Genomic DNA, 17,455 nt, shown 5'->3' on the forward strand with positions numbered 1-17,455 from the left:
GCCCAAAGGGAAGGAGTCAGCACCACCTTGCTCTACTGCAGAGCTCGCCCCATCACCAAGTCACCTCCCGTGAGTGGGGCAGGGGAGAAAGCATGACCAACACAGGCTTTGATGAGAAGATAAAGGATTTCTGCTTTTATTTCCACTGCCTCTGAACAGGCTTCTCACATTACAGCGTTACTTCTCTCCCCTTCTAGGGCACTGCATCAGAGCATGAGGGGCAGAACAAAGAACCAGCCAAGAAGAAAAGGAAAAAAGAAAAGAAATGCCTGAGTTAATGTGAACTTTGGGGATTCTGCTTTCTTTTTACCCAACAAGCAACAATGCCCTCTTGTCCTACTGCCTGCACCTCGTTGGCATCTTGGTTCTGAACTCAACTGCACCTTCAGTTCAGAGGCAGTCATTCTTGGCAGGCCCTGCTACTGAAAAATGGCTGGCCTGAGGCCAGCCCTTTTGCAAAAAGCAGAGCTGAAAGCCTGAGTTTTAGGAGCCTGCGCTGCCCCGATGAAGCTCCATGGGAGCAAATACAGAGCCTCCAGGTAGGGCTATAGTCCAGGCTGGCTTCATTTCTCCAGGGAGCCTTTGGTGAGTTCAATTATCTGGTAAATATCCAGCGCTTCACCTGAAAAATAGTGCAGTTTGTTAGGATGCCCCCTCATGAAGCAGTCAGAAGTGAGAAAAGCTTAATGTTAAGGTCAAAAAGGATTGCCAAGAATGGTAGGGTCATATTTGGGGAGGGTCTGTTTTCTTTATAAAATAAGTTTGTCTTAGATACATTTTAAATAGACTTTAAGCTTTCTAATTTACTTGTTTGGCATTCAGAGCATAATTTTGTCACCTAAGGACACACTGTGACTTTTAAACAATAAATCTTGTTTAAATCTTCTGTGTGTGTGTGGCTGAAGAAAGAAACCAGAGTCAAAACACTTCATTTACTAGGAACACCTTCCTAGAAACACATGCCTTTGTGATCCAAACATTATGCGCACTTTGGACTCAGGGTCTGCTAAAAACCGAAACAGCCCAGCACACAGCACACGAGGAGGGTTATTATCCTCTAGTGCCCTGAGCCTCTGTTGTCCAAGACCACTTTCTAGTCCGCCTCCCATCCCATGTGTAGGAAGGAAGGTGGTGTGCTCACCCTGGGGAATCCCGTATCGCCTTTCCATCCCAGTTGGGTTAGAAGGGGTTTTACAATCCATGGTCACTTCCTTCCTGAGGCACTGGTCAATATCAACTGTACTGAAAAACGCGACTGACTGGGGCAGGTCATTCAGGCCCAGCTTGTGGGCAAACATGCACCTGAAAGAGACCCCATCTCCTTTCAACAGTTGTGTCCCTGCTATAACAAAGGCCCGTCTCTCCAGGAGATGACCTGCAGGGCCTGCCCAGCCAACTCTGTTCAAGCAAAGAAAGCTGAAGGGCTAGCACGGCCCTCCACCCAGCAGCCCAACACCTCCTGCTGAGATACTCGTGTACAACTGTGGACTCAAAACACACCTTTTTTCCCACTTTGGTCAGAAGATGAGGGCAACAGCAGTGATCACTGTAAACATTCATTATATACCCATTAATCAGGACAGGCCACGGTTCCCAAACTGGTTCTTAGTAGCAGATCAACATGGAACTGTAACATCAGTTAATCCAACCATATAAACTAGAGATTTTACTACAAGAAAATTCAACTCAATATGTATACTTGAGCTTCCCTGTTAACAATGTTTTCTGTTTACTAACAGTAACAAACTTTTGGCACTTAAGAATAAATGTTTACAAATGAAAAAGTATCTAAATTTTCTGTGAGTTGAGAAAAGCCTGTCATTTGATTTTCAAAACAAAGTTGTATTCTGAGGGGAGCACAGTTTGAGAACTCTCAGCCTACTCCCTGGGCTCTCCCACCTCCTGACCACCCGAGTGATCGAGTCTGGCAATACACTTTCAGTCTCCAAAAATCTTTTCTAAATATTGAGCCAGTCTTTTTAAGACTTCTCAGTTTTTAAAAATCAGAGATAAAAGTGGAAACACTTATTCCTGGGGGGATGAAAGTTCAGACTGTGCTCAGTGTGGTCCAAGCCCCATGTATCTGGCAGACGCTCAGGCCGGAGGAGCCATGGGCCCTGCCTACCTGGTCAGGAGGTTGGTGATTTGCAGGGCGAGGGCTGCGCGGTATCGGTCCTCCTCCCGCACCAGGTAGCGAACCTCATCGTGGATGCTGATGCAGAAGCGCCCGTCAATGGCAAACTCCTCAAACAGCCACTTCATGGCCACAAGCATGAGGTGCAGGTAGTCCACCGCGGAACTCTGCACCACCCAGTTCACTCGGCTGGTCATAAACTGGGGAGGGAAGGCACAGGTGAGGAGGGCCAGACCACAAGCAGCTCCCTCCGGAGCAGGAGGCGGCACAGGAGCCCTGCCCTCCCTGAGGCCCCCGTTGCCCCGTTCCGAGGGCAGCGGTACCTCCCCTCGGACAGCACAGGGTTCCAGGGCCCGGCTGATGCGGCAGCCCAGCACCGGGGTACTCGGTATGTCAGATGTGGCAATGCTCTCCAGCTTGTTGAACATTTCTGACTCTGTGCCCCCGATCCAGGCTCGCTCAGCAACCACCTCCCACTTTTTCCATCTCGATCTGGGGAACGAAGAGGGGGGCAAGCTGTGTGTTCCACCATTATCAGAGCAAACGCACGCCAGCTCTCCCCGGGCCAGCCCAAACCCTCCCACTGACGTGAACACACAGAAGGTTCTCACTTCTTCGAAGCTTCTCTCTGGATCTTGCGCAGATCCTTCAGGGAAACCCAGCCATCCTCGGTCCTATCCACAGGGAGGTCCAACTCCTTCACCAGCCACTCACCCTCATCTGACAGCCGGTACCTGGGAGGCAGCGTTCCAACCGTCACTCCCATGGGAATGCCTGTTCTGTGCCAAGCCCTGGGCTAGGCATGTTCAACACCACTCCATTTCCACAACCGCCCTGGGGTCAAAAGGCTCAGAGATGCTAAGTGACTCTGGGATCGCACAGCAGGCAGAAGCAGAGCCTAGACAGGATCCCAGGATTCTATGGGCTACCTGAGGGTAGCCCGATAAAGGACAGGGGACCATTACTTGCCTAAATCTTCAACCCTGCACTGCCCAGTGACCAACAGGGCATGTCAGTCCAGCAGGCAGCGAAAGCTACCACCCTGCATTTTGGGGTGGGGGTGAGAAGAGCATTTAGAAAGGCAGAAGACAGGACATACAGCCAGGCCTGGCTCACTCTTCTCGGTCCCCGCTGCCCAGACTCCCAGCTTCACTGCGGCTTCAGACGACACTGGGCTAGTCCCCCTGCTGGCCAGTCATGTCACTCACCTGCTCAGAGGTGCCACAAGCTTTCCCCACCCACCCTCAGTCCACACCATGAAGTCTTCAAAGGTCTCCATGACTAAGACCCAGCCGTCTCTGTTGCCACTGCCTTGCCTGCGCTACCCTAGTGCATCCCCCCAGCGCCGTCTCCCCCCTCACCTCCCTGGACAACACTCTGCTCCCCCTCTCACTTGCTCTCATGCCCTGTGAGGCTGTGGGTTTGCAAACCCCATACTACTGTTTATTCTACAAGAGCAGAACAGGCACCCTGCAACCACTCAGTGATAACAAATGCATAGCTTTATCAGGAAAACGGACTGTGAAGCGAGCAAACATCACAACCAAAGGACAACCCACCTGGAGCTAGGTCAGAGATCATATGAGGGCTCAGGCAACGGGAAGGTCAAAAAAACAGGTGCAGCAAAGACAATAAAGCAAGCCTGAGGCCCAGGGATGGAGAAGCGGTGGCGGGGGGACACTCACCGGCGGAGGCCCTTGGTGACCGCATACATCTGCTGGGCCTTCTCAGCCGCCTCCTGCCGCGTGAGTCGGTGGTTGAACTGCATGAGCAGGCGCTCAGCAAAGGGCTGCCCGGCCCCATAGATGCGGCCGTAGTTGATGATCTTGGCATGCTCGCGGCTGATGCCCACGGTGGCCGCTGTCTTGCTGTGCAGATCGGTGCCCCTGCTCTTCCTACCCTGCAGGGTCATCCAGCCGAAGGCCGTGCAGCCTGGGGGCAGGGCGACAGCGAGAGAGGCGGCTTTGGAAGTGCTCCGCCGGCCAGACATCAGGCCGCCTCCACGCTGCTCCAGCCCGGGCTCCCGCTTACCGTGCATGCCGGCAAAGTGGGCGTCTCCCAGCACAGCTGCGATCCATAGCTCCTGGGAGTCCACGTCGGCACCCACGAGGACGTAACCGGGCGGGGCCTGCACCATGGCCTTCAACTCACTGCCTACGCGGTCAGGCTGTGGGAAGAGGGAGGTCATACCCCACGTAGGTGGCCGGTGAGACTCCTCTCGCTCACCCCGGGGCCTGACTAGACTGAGATGTGGTGGCCCTTCCCTAGGGCGTGGTTTTAGGGAATGCAGCCAGCTCTGCCAGTTCTAGGTAAAGATCCCCTGCCCCATGCCTGGCTCACACTCGGTCCCATGGAGACACCACAAAAGCTGTGCCACGCATGCCTGGCCAGGAGCAGGTGCCCAGAACTTATCTGCCCAACAAATGGAGGGGCTGTGATGCCAGATTTGGTCTTGAGTCCCACCAGACTCAGATCTTAGTACAGGCCCATTGCAACCCCAGCTTCTCGAGACAGGAGAGGAAGGCCTGGGAGACCAGACACACAAAGAGCACGCACCCGGGCATTGCTGGCAGTGAGCCACGTGGGCTCCACGGCCCGTCGAGTGATGGTGCCGGCCGTCACCACCTGGGGCAGGATAGCCCCGTAGCGGCCTTCCTCATCGTAGTTGGCGTGCCTGTGGGGGTGTAGGGGGGGAAGGACCTGAATCTCCGCAGCTGGCTTTGGTCTTAGGACCCGCCTCACTCAGCTTTCCTGTTCCCACAACCCCGATAGGACATACCTGGTCACGGCCCGGGGCAGCACAGACCGGGGCAGCCACACCACCATCTGGGAGCTGTGGGGACACGCTGCTGAGCACAACCACGGGGGCAGGAGCCACCCCCTCATGACACAGCTCTCAACCACCTTGCTCTACTGCATGCCCTCCGTGCCCGGCCTCAACCCTCTCCACTGACCTGACCTGGGCTGGGCCCTGCCATCTACCACCCAGGAGCACAAGCCCTCAGGGAGATGGCCAGGCAGCTGAGGCCGCTTCTGCCCGCATCCTGGGGTGACCATGAGGCACCATGCTTCAGCCCTGCTACCACTGCCTCCTCCACGCTCAGGGCAGGCGTCACCAGCCCTTGCCAGACTCTTCTCACAGGAGCGTGCTGCTGGCAGCCACCTCCGCCGTGGAACTAGACTTTGACCCATCTGCCATTCCCAGCCTGGGATCCAGCCCCCAACACAGCTTACAGGCCACTAGCCCTTCACAGAAGGCGCCTCACAGGACTGGGAGGGGCCTTCGGAGACCTACAGTACCACTCTTCTTACGTAACAAGGAAACTGAAGCTGGAGAGGAAGAGCCCGGCCCGCGGGCGCACAGCACCAGGACCACAGAGAGCCTGGCCTCCAGACTGGGCGAGCCCTGCACTGTAGTACAGGCTGTTGGGGCCAGGAGTTGGGGGGCGGTGGGCGGGGAGGGATCCCAGGAGAGCGGTGACCTGGTCAGAGGCATGGATAGCAGCAAGTCTCTGCCCTCCCCGACAGCCCACCTGATACGCTTATGGGCGTTCCTCCAAAATGAGATCATCTTATTGATTTCCAAGGCCCGGGGCCCGCTGGCGCCTCCCGGGCCAGCCTGCAGGCTGCCGTCCTCCATCTTGGGCAGGAAGTCTTTGGCAAAGGGGCTGCCCACATTGCAGCTGTTGCCGTCCTGTGGAGGGCAAAGAAAGTGGGGTCTGGAGGCGTGCGGCAGATCCCCGGTGCCCGAGGCACTGCCCGACACCGAGCCCAGACTGCCCCAAGAGCAGAGCAGTCTGGGGCAAATCCCTGGTTGCAACATACATACACACACAGGCGCGCACACACACACACACCCACACACAGGCGAACACCCAGCCCCTCCCAGGAACAGCCACCAGCCACCAGGTGTGGCACTAGGCCCGACACGCCCCATGCCAGTTTTCTCTTTTTTCTCGCCCTATGTCATGTAATTCTGCCACCAGACCCCTTGCCACTCAATTTTTAGAAGAAAAAAAAAGGCTCAAAGACATCCCTGGTGGCTCAGATGACAATCTGCCTGCAGTGCAGGAGACCCAGGTTCAATCCCTGTGGGGAAGATCCCTTGGAGAAGGAAATGGAAACCCACTCCAGTATTCTTGCCTGGAGAACCCCATGGACAGAGGAGCCTGGCGGGTCACAAAGAGATGCCCGATGTCATTTTTCTCTTTTTTCTAGCCCTATGTCATTTAACTCTGCCAACCAGGCCCCTTGCCACCCAATTTTTAGAAGAAAAACAAAGGCTCACAGAGATGGCAACTTTTGTCAGAGATCATGCTCTGCCCCTCTACTCCTGGCATTCCCACAGCAAGGCCGTCTCCTGGTTTGAGTCACTCTGCAGGCCTACTATGCGCCCCAAGTGCAGCAAGAACACCACAAAACAGGGTGTGAACCAGCACACACACCTTGTGAGGCAGCTTGAAGAACCAGCAGCCGGGGATATCCACGTCGTTATAGGGTCCGTTGCCATGGTGATAAGCTGGCTGGCTGGCTTTGGGGCCACCAGCAGCAGTCTGTGGGGGCCACACACCTAGATCAGGCCCTGCTCCAGCACCTGCGTTCAGCGAGGGCCATGGGGTAGGGGTGGGAAAAGGGCCTGAAACGGCATGCAGCTGGGAAACGACAGGATGGCCACGCGGTCTCAGGCTCCCTCTCGGGCCTCCAACAAGGGTGGGGCTGCCCAAGGGCATGGCGGTCATCTCCCAGCCCCGCAAAACCTTGGGAACTGAGGGGGAAAGCACTACCTGGGCTCAAGAGGAGGACGTGGCCAGCCAGCACCCACCCAGAGAAGCCCTGAGCAGGCGCCCAGCTCACCGGAGCTAGCGGTTGACCTGGAACTGCCTCTCGCGAGTTCTCCATCTTTGCCTCAGCCTCCACTTCCAAGCAGCCCAATTCTTCCACCTGGAGGGGCCCAGGTACCAAGTGAGTACAGCGGGGGGCAGGGCTGGCCCACGTTCGCCAGCCCCACTCTGGGGTGAGTGAGCAGACGAGTGCCTCTGGCGCCTGGCCCCCACCCAGAGGCTGCCCCGTCCTGGAGCCAGAGCCACCCTCACCGTCTGCCACATGGCGCTGCTGTCGGACAGCAGGAACTCCTCGGCCAGGTCTGCCCGCGGCGGCTCCAGCTGCTGCTTCCCCTGTTCAAGACAGTGCTTCCTGTACAGGGACTCGATGGCTCTGCGCAGAGAACGGCAGCCGCAGCCTGATTACCGCAGGCCCCCTCCGGGCCAGGCCGCCACTGGGTGCCTTCCACCGTTCCCCGTTCAGTCCCCGGAAGCGGATCTGAGGCAGGAATGGACAGCATGCTCCCTGGCTCACAGACAGCGAGTGACAAGCTGATAACGACAGCGCGCTGCTGGCAGGCTGGGCTTTGAGGCCCGGGCCGACTCAGGAGAAGAGCGTGTGGGGAGCAGGGCAGCAGGGAGTCAGGGCCAGGCCCGCCCCAGGCTGGCTCCTGCGCGCGCACCCACTCTTCAGCTCACAGGCGCAGGCGACCCCCATCCCTCTGTCCTCAGGCCCCATAGGCGGGTCAGACTGCCCTGCCAAGCCAGGACCTTTAATTCTGGGCCACTTCACACACTACGGCTTCTCCCCAGCACCTGCCTGTCAAAAGCTCAAGGGTCTGGGTTCTCAGACAAGAAACTAACTTCCCCATGGCCTTTTCTTCTGCCAGCTCTGAAATGAAGATAACCACCCTGTCTCATGTGGCTGCCTGGGGAACAAACGAGGGAAGCACCGTAAAGGATTAACACAGAATATAACCAGTGCTCAATACATGATACTCAAAGGAGGCACACAAAGTCCGTGGACCCATCACGTTCAACAGCCCTCCAGCCTGCCCTCTGCGTGTTCCTGTGCGGGCAGCCGGGCTGCAGGCTCCTTAGCAGGGCCTTAGCCCTTCCCACTCAAACCCCACGCCCTCAACTCCACAGGGCTCGGAGGCCTGGACAGAAAGACTGCCATCAAAAAAGAACTAGAAGCCAGACGCTCCGACTCAGGCTCCTCACCCTAGCCTGAGCTGGGCTTGGCCTCTCCAACAAGGGGAAGGGTCCCGAGATGCCAGCCCCTTCCTCCCCGAGCCAGAGCCTTACGTGTGGGGGCAGGCCACCCCAGCTGATGTGGGGGCACTGCCGGCCGGCACCTGAGCCAGGTTGTCCCGCCGCCCGGGCACCAGGTAGCCCCAGCCATGCTGCTCCGAGTAGTGCAGGGGGAAGCCGTCCCAGGTCAGCGCCATGAGCTTAGGTGTGACCCGCATCTGGAGGCTGAGGAGACTGGGGCCAGGGGTCCACGCAGGGTCATCGAGCCGGGGACACAGCTTCCGATACCACCTACACCGCCAGCAGAGAGCGCGTCACAGCAGTCAGGGGGGGACAGCACGCACCGAGGAAGGCTCTCTCCATCCATGACAATGCCCACCCATCCCAAGGCCTGCTGGTGACCTCAGCCTGACATCACCACCCCTCCCTCTGGGACTCAGCCAGGACCCCCCATGGAGGCCCCTAGAATAATTCAAATATCCCCCAAGGACAGATCCTCTGTCAGCCCCCTGTTCCAGGACCCATACACACTGCCCAGGGCAGGACTCCTCGCAAACTCCACTTCACCAGGGAAACTGCCCAGAGCAGTGCACCGGTCTGCCCGACGTCTGCTGCTCCAGAAGCATACCAGGGCCTCCAGCGCTCCATCCCTCACGGGCTGCTCACCAGAGCCAATGCCAGAGCGAGGCAAGTGAGGCACTCAGGGCACAGATTCAAGAAGGCCTCCTCTCAGGGAAACACAAAATTGGCCCCTTGCTGTTCAGTCTGGATGCCCCTACTTTCCCATCTCTGCCACTTTGTGGGGCAAGAATGAAGGTCATCTCCTCAAGGAAGCCTTCCTTGATTTCCCCAGGCAGAGTTTTAGGTTCTGCCTCGACACTGATGACTCTCCTGTCTTATGATGGATCTCAACTCCAGCACAGGCTGGCTCTTCCCAGGGAGAAGCTACTAGAAAGGAGTTGTGCTTCTCCTTGCCCCTCAGAGGCTGCAGTAAGGCCCAGAGCCCAGCAGGCGCTTAGTGCACTTGTAGTGAACAAGCCCAGTGACCCGGGGGTGAGAGCAGGACCGGGAGAAGGCAGGGACAAATGGCAGCATGTTAGCAGGGGCGCATATGCATGCTACCCGCTGTGCTGGGGCCTGGAATACGGCTGTCTCGGGGCGGAGGGAGGGATAGGGGGGCTTCTGGCCATGTGAGGGTAAGGGCTCACCCTGGGTGTCCAGGAAGGTGCTGGGGCCGCTGGGGCAGGAGCTCTGTGGTCCCCCTCAGCTGCTCCAAGCAGGTGCGGGCTGTGACGCCTCGCTGGAACTCTTCCTCCTCACTGGGGGGGCCGGGGTCTGCACAGGGCGGGGAGGACAATCAGGACCGGGGAAGAAAGACCCTCCCAGGACCTGCCCAGCGGTCCAGTCCAGTGGTTTGAATTCTGTGCTTCCACTGCAGGGGGCATGGGTTCTCCTCTGGAAGGCTGGAGCCACCACTGCCAAGGGACCCCCGGGTCCCAGGCCCTTCCCAGGGCCCCTCCCTTCCCCGCCTCCCGCCCATGTTCCCCACCTTCCTGATCCCTGGGGTCCCCAGGGGCGTCAGCCCCCTCAACAGGCAACTTGCTGGCTGCAGCCGGCTCCCTCCTCTTCCCCTTCTTCGCCTTCTTCTGCTTGAACTCCTGCACATCCCACTCCAGGTCCCAGAGCCAGGGGTCCTCTTTGTACCTGCACAGCCAGTTCACCAGGGCAGGGCTAAGGCCATGCCAGAGGCCAGGTCTCCTGCTGCCTGGCCCCTGCAGGGGGACTCTGCCCACCCAAGGGCCTGGCTACCTCTCTCCCGAGAGCAATTGGCAGGCGTCGTTGGCCAGGTCCATCAGCGACTTCTTCATCTCCCGCTGGAGCTCCTCGTAGGTGCCCTGTGCCTCCGCCAGGTAACGCTCCCAGTTCTGGTTGACGGGCAGGTAGGAGACGCCCATCTCCAACATGCCAGCCAGAGTCACCGGGTGGGGACACCTTCAGGACAAACACCAGGGCTGCCATAAATGACCACGGAAGGCAAGGCTCTGGCTCAAGCCCTGAGCCGGCCTGGCAATCCTCAACCCAACCACCCACATCAGAGAGACAGGGGTTTAAACTCCAGCTCTCTTCTATTTCAGATGACCGCATCATCAGACTGACTCCCTAGGACACATAACCAAGATGGACGTGAAGCCCTTAGCTCAGGCTCTGGGTTCAGAGAGGGCGCTGAGCGGACCATGAATAAGCACAGCCTGGGTCCTCCCCTCTGGGACTCTAGACACCCGAGAGTCCAAGGGCCAGGTGGCCAGCCCTGGACAGAGCAGCTCTATGCTCTCGGGCCAGAAAGGCTGAGGGCCCCAGCCTGAGAAAGGCCCAGCGGTACCTGGCTACAATGGGCCCAGGTACCACCGGGAACCCACTGACCCCCAGGGGTTCCCAGAGGGGCACTCCCTCACCTCTCCAGGAAGAGCGGAAGCTGCTGCTGGAAAACCTCATAGGTGGCCCACACGTCCTGGGCACAGTACTGCATCAGGTCCTGGCACAGGCGACAGGAAGGCGCAGGGTGGGCAGTCATCCCACTGCTGCCGCTGGGGCCCAGGGTCAGGTGTGGCAGCTACACTCCCAGGGTCTCTTGGGGCCCGCCCCTGCCCGCACCCCCAGAGCACCCCCACCCCCCACCATACCTGGAAGTTCTCACGGATGTCCTTCATGTTGCCCTTGACAAACAGCTCACGGGGCTCCTTCTCCAGGCGAGGCCCCCCCACGTAGAGGCCGTGCACGTCTGCCAGGTTATTGACACTACTGATGTCCAGCCAGTCCCAGGACGAGATCTGGGGGCCAGAGCAAGGGACATGGCAGGTCAGCGTGGCCTTGAGCCAGATGGGCAGGCTTGTGACGGGGTCCCCCCACGCCCACTGTACCCTCACCGTTGGGCCGTTGGCTCTGCTCTTCGGGCCTCGTTGAGCAGGGGGCCGGGCCTTGTGCTTGCCCTGCTTGGCGGCCATCCACAGACTGCGCTGGAAGCTGCTCAGCCCTGAGATGGCCATGTGCATGCTCATGGTGTCCAGGAAGCGCATGTGGGAACCCTGAGGAGTGGGGAGAGGCTGCAGCAGAGGGGCCTGCCCACCTCACCTCAGTGCTTCAGCCCACCAGCCCCACCACAACCCTCCTCCCAGCACACAGCTGGATGCTCAAGATGCAGTGTCTTCAAACTTGCTCGTGCTTGTTCCTCCGCCTGTGAGGGGCCTGCCTTCTAGATCCTAGCCACCCTGGAAGGCATAGGCCAGGCTCAGTCCCAACACAAGGCCCTTCCCAGCAACAGCACTGAGAGGCGCCTTGGGAACAGAGGGGCCTAAACCAAGCCTTCCGAGCTATCAGGCTTGGTTGCCCCGCCCTGCCACTCACCAGCTATGAGGCCCTGGGCAAGTTAACAAGGCTGTCCAAGCCTCAGCATCTGTAGCTGGAGGCAAAGGCTGCTCCCACCTGCCCCACCTCTCCTGGGGCACTTTCCACAAACTCAAGAAGTGCCTCCACTATAGTTCTGACATGTGCACTGTTCAAACTCTCAGCAATTCTATGATGTAACTTCTGCTATCTCCCTCTTTTTACAAAAGAGGAAACTGAGGCTCAGGGGTGTCAAGAAGCACATGCTGCTCACCAGTGGCTGAGACAGGATGTGTGCCCAGGCTGTGGGGCCCATGGCCTCCAAAGCCCAGGTCAAGCTCTAAAATGCCGCACACAGACAAGGGCCATTAGTGCTGTGACAGCTCAGGTCCTGTGCCAGGGATCCTGGGGACCCAAGAGCTGGGCACAGGGACCATGGGCAGGGCTGGTCAACAGGGGTCCCTGAAGTTGCTACAAAGGCGATGGAGGCACTAGCCAGGACATGCAGTCCTTCCCCAGCCACTGAGAGCCGGGCTCTGAGCCCACCCTGAGCCAGGACCTGCACTCAGCCCTAGGATCCTCACCTGGATCAAGTACTGCTCCCGGATGTGGGCTCGGTCGAAGGATACATTGTGCCCCACCACTAACCGCTCCTGCTGGTCTCGCTGAGCAGGGCCACCGGCACTGGCAGGGACCTCCAGGGGAATGAGGTCAGCCGGCGACAGCTGGCTGGTCCAAGAGTAACGCTCTTCCACCAGCCGCCGGCTGCACCAGGAATACCTGAGGAGGTGAGAGGCGGGCAGGCTCAGCCCAAAGACGTGCACGCCCTGCTCCACAAGCCCCACTGCGCACACCTTCCACCACATGCAGGTCCTGCACTAGCAGCTGGGGACACAAGGGGGACGAGGTCTCCTAACCCTCACAGGGCTGGAGGTCAGGTGGGGGGCTGTCGGGGCCGTGCTGGGAGTGAGGAGGAGTTACAAAGCCTTCTTTACTTCTCCACCTCCACAGAGAGGAAGGCAGCTACGCGCCACAGTCCCCAGTGTCCCGGACGGGCATGCAGCCTGGCCGTCAAGATGTCTGTTAGGTCCGGGGCTCACCAAGTCGGTGCTTGGCTCTGAAGTATCTTAATGAATGTTACCGACCCCTCACATCTATGAGCACTAAACAGCTCATGTTCAAAGAGCTAATAAAGGGGACAGACAATCATAAAGTTGTAACTTTTACAATTATAAAATTATAAAGTTCCAAAGTGGAACTTTTTTTAATTGAAAGTGGCAAAAAAAAAAGACAAATGCTGCACATGTGTACAGGATGAATCATCTGACGGCTGGAAGATTCTGAAGGACGAAGAGCAAGTCACGCACCTTGTAGAAGGTGCTGGGCCTCTGAGCAACCACCCTCAGTGACAGACCAAGGAAAGTGCCAGAAAGGAGGAGATGTATGCACATGTTCTAGAAGTATGTGCTGGAGCTGGGGGGTGGGGTGGACAGGGGGTGAGTGCTGTCTGTTGGGGGCCTGACACTGACTCGAGAAAAGGCTGGAGTTTGCTCAAGATCCACAAGGATAAGTGTGGGGAAACGGCCACTGAGCAAAAAGCCTTTGTGAACCATGGATCACGCCAAAGGGTCAAGGCCACTCAGCACCAAAGTGAGTGACGAGGCCACCTGTGTGGCCACCACAGCTGCAAACAAGCTCCCTGTGTCCCTATGGAGGGGAGGAGGGGTTATCTGTCACAACAATTAATGACAAACATAAAACTAGTTTCTCTCAGGGAGGGCATTACCAGCAAAAAGTGGTTCCTAATTTTAAACCTGGTGAGACCTAACCCACACCCCAAATGATGGGAAAACACTCAGGAATTCGAGTTGCAACCTCCTTCCCTCTCAATTCAGCATGTCAAAGCCCTTAATAACACGGAAGAAAAGGCTGAAGGATGTCAAATATCAGAGGCTACGGGGATGATAGGGACTTTGGTTGCAATAAAAAGCCAGACTGGTGCCAAGATCGGGGTCTGCAGCTGTGCATGAGAGCCATCTTGTTAAATTTTTGTGATAAAAAAGAAGAAAGCCAAAATGCAAACACCTTTGGCATATTTAAGATGAGTCAGAACCAACCAACACTACACTTTCCCTGTGAGCCTCAGCTTGCCACTGACAGCCTGTGCAATGTCCCTCCGGTCTGATGACCAAAGCCCTCACCTGCAGCCTTTGGGAAGCTGCCCTCTGGCCTGTGCAAGGCTTCTCCCTTCCACTGGAATCTGTGGGCTGCTCAGGCATCTGACGTTACACAGCCAGGTGCCAGGGATGTGCCGAAGTTAAGTGGGCTGCTGTCAGGGCCCCAGCCTCCCACTCCCCGCCACAGTCAGGCTCCCAGGAGGAAGGCCCTGTATGAGCCCGGTCCTCAGTAATGACTTCCACTGCCAGGCAAACTGAGCGGCGCCCCCCAGTACCACTGGCAAGAATGGTATGAGAATGAGAGGATGATGGAAAGGACAGGAAGAGAAAGAGGTGAACAGTCAGCAGAGGAAGAAGAGACAAGAAAAAGGGGACTAGAGGTAAACTGACCAAGAATGACCCAAAGATCGAAAAACAGTTCTTATCACTGGTTTCCTAATTTCCTTTCAGCCACCACAGCCTACTTTATTTTCTCAAATGATGGACAGTATTCCCTCTAGTTTGACCATCAAGTTACATAGTAAGCTCTAAGATTCTCATCTTAACTGGAACTAATCAATAAGGAATCATCTGGTTTTGCTCTTTTCAGCCGTTAATGCCTACCTTATCTATTTAGCCATGTTTTCACCATTTTCAACTGCATATTTAACATTTCGCAGCTTTCTTTACAAAGATGTAGCTTCCAATAGGAATAAAGAAACTGCCAACTTTTTTTTTGCTGGCCATGCCTGAAAGCATTAAGGTTGTAAATAGTATTTTAATCCTGGAATGAAGAATAAAAAAGGGGAGAAACAGTACTGCCATCATTGTTTGAAAAAGAAACTTGGGTAGCACTTAGAAAGTTACTCAAAAAGAAAAGAGTGACTGGATATACATTTGGGGGACCAAAATGCCTGCAGGCCTACTTGGGAGGCTGGGGGATGGAAGAAGTGTTTCTCAGCTAGGGGTGGTCAGCAAGGTGTTACCTGAGGGGAGGGGTATTTGGAAACTGAAATGGAGCGGGATTTGGTCTGGCACTTAAGGGAGCAGCTGGGGACGCTAAGTGTCTTATACTGCCTGGGACATTCCCATCAAAGGGAAGTTTCTCCTGCCCAAAATAACCACTGACATCCCCAAATAGAAACACTGTTCAAATGTCTTAGACTAACTTTTCAGGAAGCTATTAGGGGAAGGGGTAAAGGAATCAAATCAAGGTAATCTCAACTGGTCTCCCAGTCAGCCTCAAGTACAACATATTACTGGGACTCTGCTGAGCCCGTCACCACCTGACACTTGCTAGGGTGTCCTTTATCATCCTACACCTTCCCCACCAGAAAGTAAGCTCTATCAAAGCTGGGGTCGAGCTGATTGCAGTCCCTGGAAACTCCCCCGCCAGACACAGAGTGGGGGCCCCCCACGTGGGCTCAAGTCCCCTGACCCTGGCCCCTCCCTACTCACCAGGCCGAGGGGGATATGGCCACCGCCAACGTGGGGCAGGTTCCCTCTGCCAAGCAGACCTCCACGTCGAACACCAGGGCCCGCTCCTCGGGGATGGCCACGGGTTCGGCCTCCCCCGCGGGGCCGTACCGGGTCCAGCCCTCCGCCCAGGCCCAGCTCGGGGGCCGCGGGGGCAGCTGCGCCTGCAAGAGCGAGTTGGCCGCCTCCAGGTAGGGCAGGCTCTGCTTCTGCGCCAGGAGGCGGAAGTGCTGGTCCAGGCTGCCCCCGAGGAGGGGCGGCAGGCGCAGCTCCACGTCGGGCAAGGGCGCGGCCGGCTGCCCCCAAAGCCCGTGCTTCTGCAGGTGCTCCACGCTGCGGCGCACCGCGGCCTCGTCGGGCCTCTCCCCGCCGGGCCCGAAGATCTGCTCGTGGAGCCCTCTCGAGAGCATCTGGATGTGCAAGGGGTTGTGCCGCAGCTGCCCGCCCACCGAGGATGGCACAGGCTGCGGCGGCGGCGGCCCGTCGCTGGGGACGGGGTCGGAGGCGGAGCTGGAGACCCAACGTCCCGGAGCTGGAACCAGGCCTGGCCCGACGGTGGCGCCGGCCACCTTCCTCCAGAGCAGGCGGCTCATGGTGGGTGCAGGGAGCCCCCCGGTGGGCGTCAGGACACCTGGCTTTGGGCTCCAGCTTGGCAGCGTTCACTGGCTGAGAGACGTGGAGAGGGACACGTCCTGTCTCCGCTTTCCTGCCAGGGAAACGGTTCTGACCATGCCTGCCTTCCACCCACAAATCCTAAAGGAGACAGATGATGTAGTGTTAGCAACTACATGCAAAGCACCCGCGATCTTAACAGCCCTCCTTCCGCGAGCCCTGCCTGCGTCCCAAAGCAGGGTGCCAGGCGCCTTTAGGTGCATGTTCTCAGTTAATCAAGCAACCTTGGGAAATACCAATACCCCTCGGAAAACCGAGGTTCAGGTTAAGTTCATCAGAGAAGGAGACGGTAGTGGTTATGAGCGCAAGACTCTGGTGGGGACGAGGGTTTGAATCCCGGCTCCAGCTCTTCCGAGATGTGTGACCTTGGGCAAGCGCCTTGGGCCCATTTCCCTACTCTGTAAATTGGGGTGACTGGGTTCTACCGGTCATACAGGACTGCTGTTCGGGTGACACACAGGGCGAACCTGCCGCGGGGCACGGCCCTCGGCAAGTGCTCGGCAAACGGTGGCTGCCGGTGCCCCCACCGCCGCAGCCCGAGGGCCTAGCGCCCTTAGGGGCCAGTGCCCGGGTTCGAGCCCGCCAGGGGGGCGGCAGTCCCGCGGGAGCCCCACCCCCGCCGGAGCCCTGGCCCAGCGCGCCGCAGGAGCCCTCGGCCGCCAGCCTGAGCCCGGCGGTCGCGCCGCGGTGCGCGCTGGGACGAGCCTCCGCCCAGCCCAGGGCCGCGCTCCCAGACTGGAGAGGGAGGGGCCGCGCCGCCGCTCAGCGACCCGGCCACCTGCCCCCCAGCGCCGAACCCGCCGGAAACCTCAGTCCGCCCGGTGCCTCCCGGTCTGCGGCTCCCGACCCCAGGCTGGCGACGCCCCGGCTCCCTCCGCGCGGCCTGTGCAGCCTCGGGGTGGCGCGTGGCCTCCACCCGAGCGAGCCGCCTCGCTGGCAGGGGCAACTTCCCGTCTGTACCCCGCTAGGTCCCGCGGCTACCCGAGAGGCAGGCGGGAGACTCCTAGCGCGACCAATAGGAGAGCCACAAGTAGACCGGTCCGCCCGTAGGGGGGGAAAAAGGACTTCCGGGTGGACCTTCCCCTGCGGAACTCTGGGAACCAAGGTCCAACCTCCCCTGCTCAAGAAGCAGGTGGGTTGGTCCCAGGCAAGCTGGTGGGCGGTAATAATGCTTTTTAGATTGTCCAAAGAGCGCTAGTTAGCGGGCGGCCGCGTGGCCTAATGGATAAGGCGTCTGACTTCGGATCAGAAGATTGCAGGTTCGAGTCCTGCCGCGGTCGCGATGGGAAAAGTTGCTTTTTGGTTTATCCTTTCTTAGGAATTTAAGTAAGAGAACCGTATGGAAACACTGTTGCCGATTATCACCCCTCGTTGATATCTGGGAACACTCAAATCAGACGAAGTAACTGTACCTACATCCCACCCGGCAGTGTCCTTGTGAAACTCTTCCTCTACCTGTTACAGCTACATGGAGGTGAGCGGAAGTGGTGGTCCATTTCTAAAAACGTACCATCCGTGTTCATACCCTCACACTGGTAGAGAAGCAGGAGCATCCTTTGGGG

At 57.9% G+C, this 17,455-nt stretch overlaps 2 protein-coding genes and 1 non-coding gene across 5 annotated transcripts in view; 2 read left to right on the forward strand and 1 right to left on the reverse strand.

The window, feature by feature from the left end:
• The window catches only part of FANCI (FA complementation group I), a 63,246-nt gene extending 62,360 nt beyond the window's left edge, over nucleotides 1-886 (forward strand). For both annotated transcript variants that reach the window (XM_069559691.1, XM_069559692.1), the window contains one exon: nucleotides 198-886. In XM_069559691.1, coding sequence (XP_069415792.1) covers nucleotides 198-278 — 81 coding nt within the window. In that variant the 3' untranslated portion in view covers nucleotides 279-886. The remainder of the gene's footprint in view (nucleotides 1-197) is intronic.
• On the reverse strand, nucleotides 108-16,876 carry POLG (DNA polymerase gamma, catalytic subunit). Of its 2 annotated transcripts, none has more exons than XM_069559693.1 (23): nucleotides 16,702-16,876; nucleotides 15,204-15,974; nucleotides 12,174-12,369; nucleotides 11,133-11,291; nucleotides 10,890-11,036; nucleotides 10,662-10,741; nucleotides 10,018-10,200; nucleotides 9,758-9,912; nucleotides 9,417-9,543; nucleotides 8,263-8,499; nucleotides 7,228-7,348; nucleotides 6,989-7,075; nucleotides 6,580-6,687; nucleotides 5,668-5,828; nucleotides 4,914-4,967; nucleotides 4,691-4,808; nucleotides 4,166-4,301; nucleotides 3,820-4,066; nucleotides 2,746-2,868; nucleotides 2,458-2,626; nucleotides 2,126-2,334; nucleotides 1,142-1,302; nucleotides 108-622 (listed from the first exon to the last, which is right to left on the reverse strand). In XM_069559693.1, exons 2-23 carry the CDS (start codon nucleotides 15,812-15,814, stop codon nucleotides 564-566), a joined length of 3,648 nt encoding a protein of 1,215 aa, XP_069415794.1. In that variant the 5' UTR covers nucleotides 15,815-15,974; nucleotides 16,702-16,876; the 3' UTR covers nucleotides 108-563. The 2 variants fall into 2 exon arrangements, with proteins under 2 accessions (XP_069415794.1, XP_069415795.1); XM_069559694.1 differs by having other exon boundaries at nucleotides 16,741-16,866.
• A 224-nt stretch (nucleotides 16,877-17,100) lies between these two features.
• Nucleotides 17,101-17,173, forward strand: TRNAR-UCG (transfer RNA arginine (anticodon UCG)). The gene has a single exon. It is a non-coding gene; the product is annotated as a tRNA-Arg (tRNA).
• The last annotated feature ends 282 nt before the right edge of the window (nucleotides 17,174-17,455 follow it).

Source organism: Ovis canadensis, chromosome 18 (genome assembly GCF_042477335.2).
Source record: "Ovis canadensis isolate MfBH-ARS-UI-01 breed Bighorn chromosome 18, ARS-UI_OviCan_v2, whole genome shotgun sequence".
In the NCBI taxonomy this organism is placed as follows: domain Eukaryota; kingdom Metazoa; phylum Chordata; class Mammalia; order Artiodactyla; family Bovidae; genus Ovis; species Ovis canadensis.

Excerpts from the sequence above, each read along its gene's own strand:
- POLG (XM_069559693.1), bottom strand. The coding sequence starts at position 15,814 with ATGAGCCGCCTGCTCTGGAGGAAGGTGGCCGGCGCCACCGTCGGGCCA. Across the intron at positions 7,076-7,227 it reads GCAGCGCCATGTGGCAGACG|GTGGAAGAATTGGGCTGCTT; the intron begins GTGAGGGTGGCT and ends GGGCCCCTCCAG. Across the intron at positions 4,968-5,667 it reads AACGCCCATAAGCGTATCAG|CTCCCAGATGGTGGTGTGGC; the intron begins GTGGGCTGTCGG and ends GTGTCCCCACAG.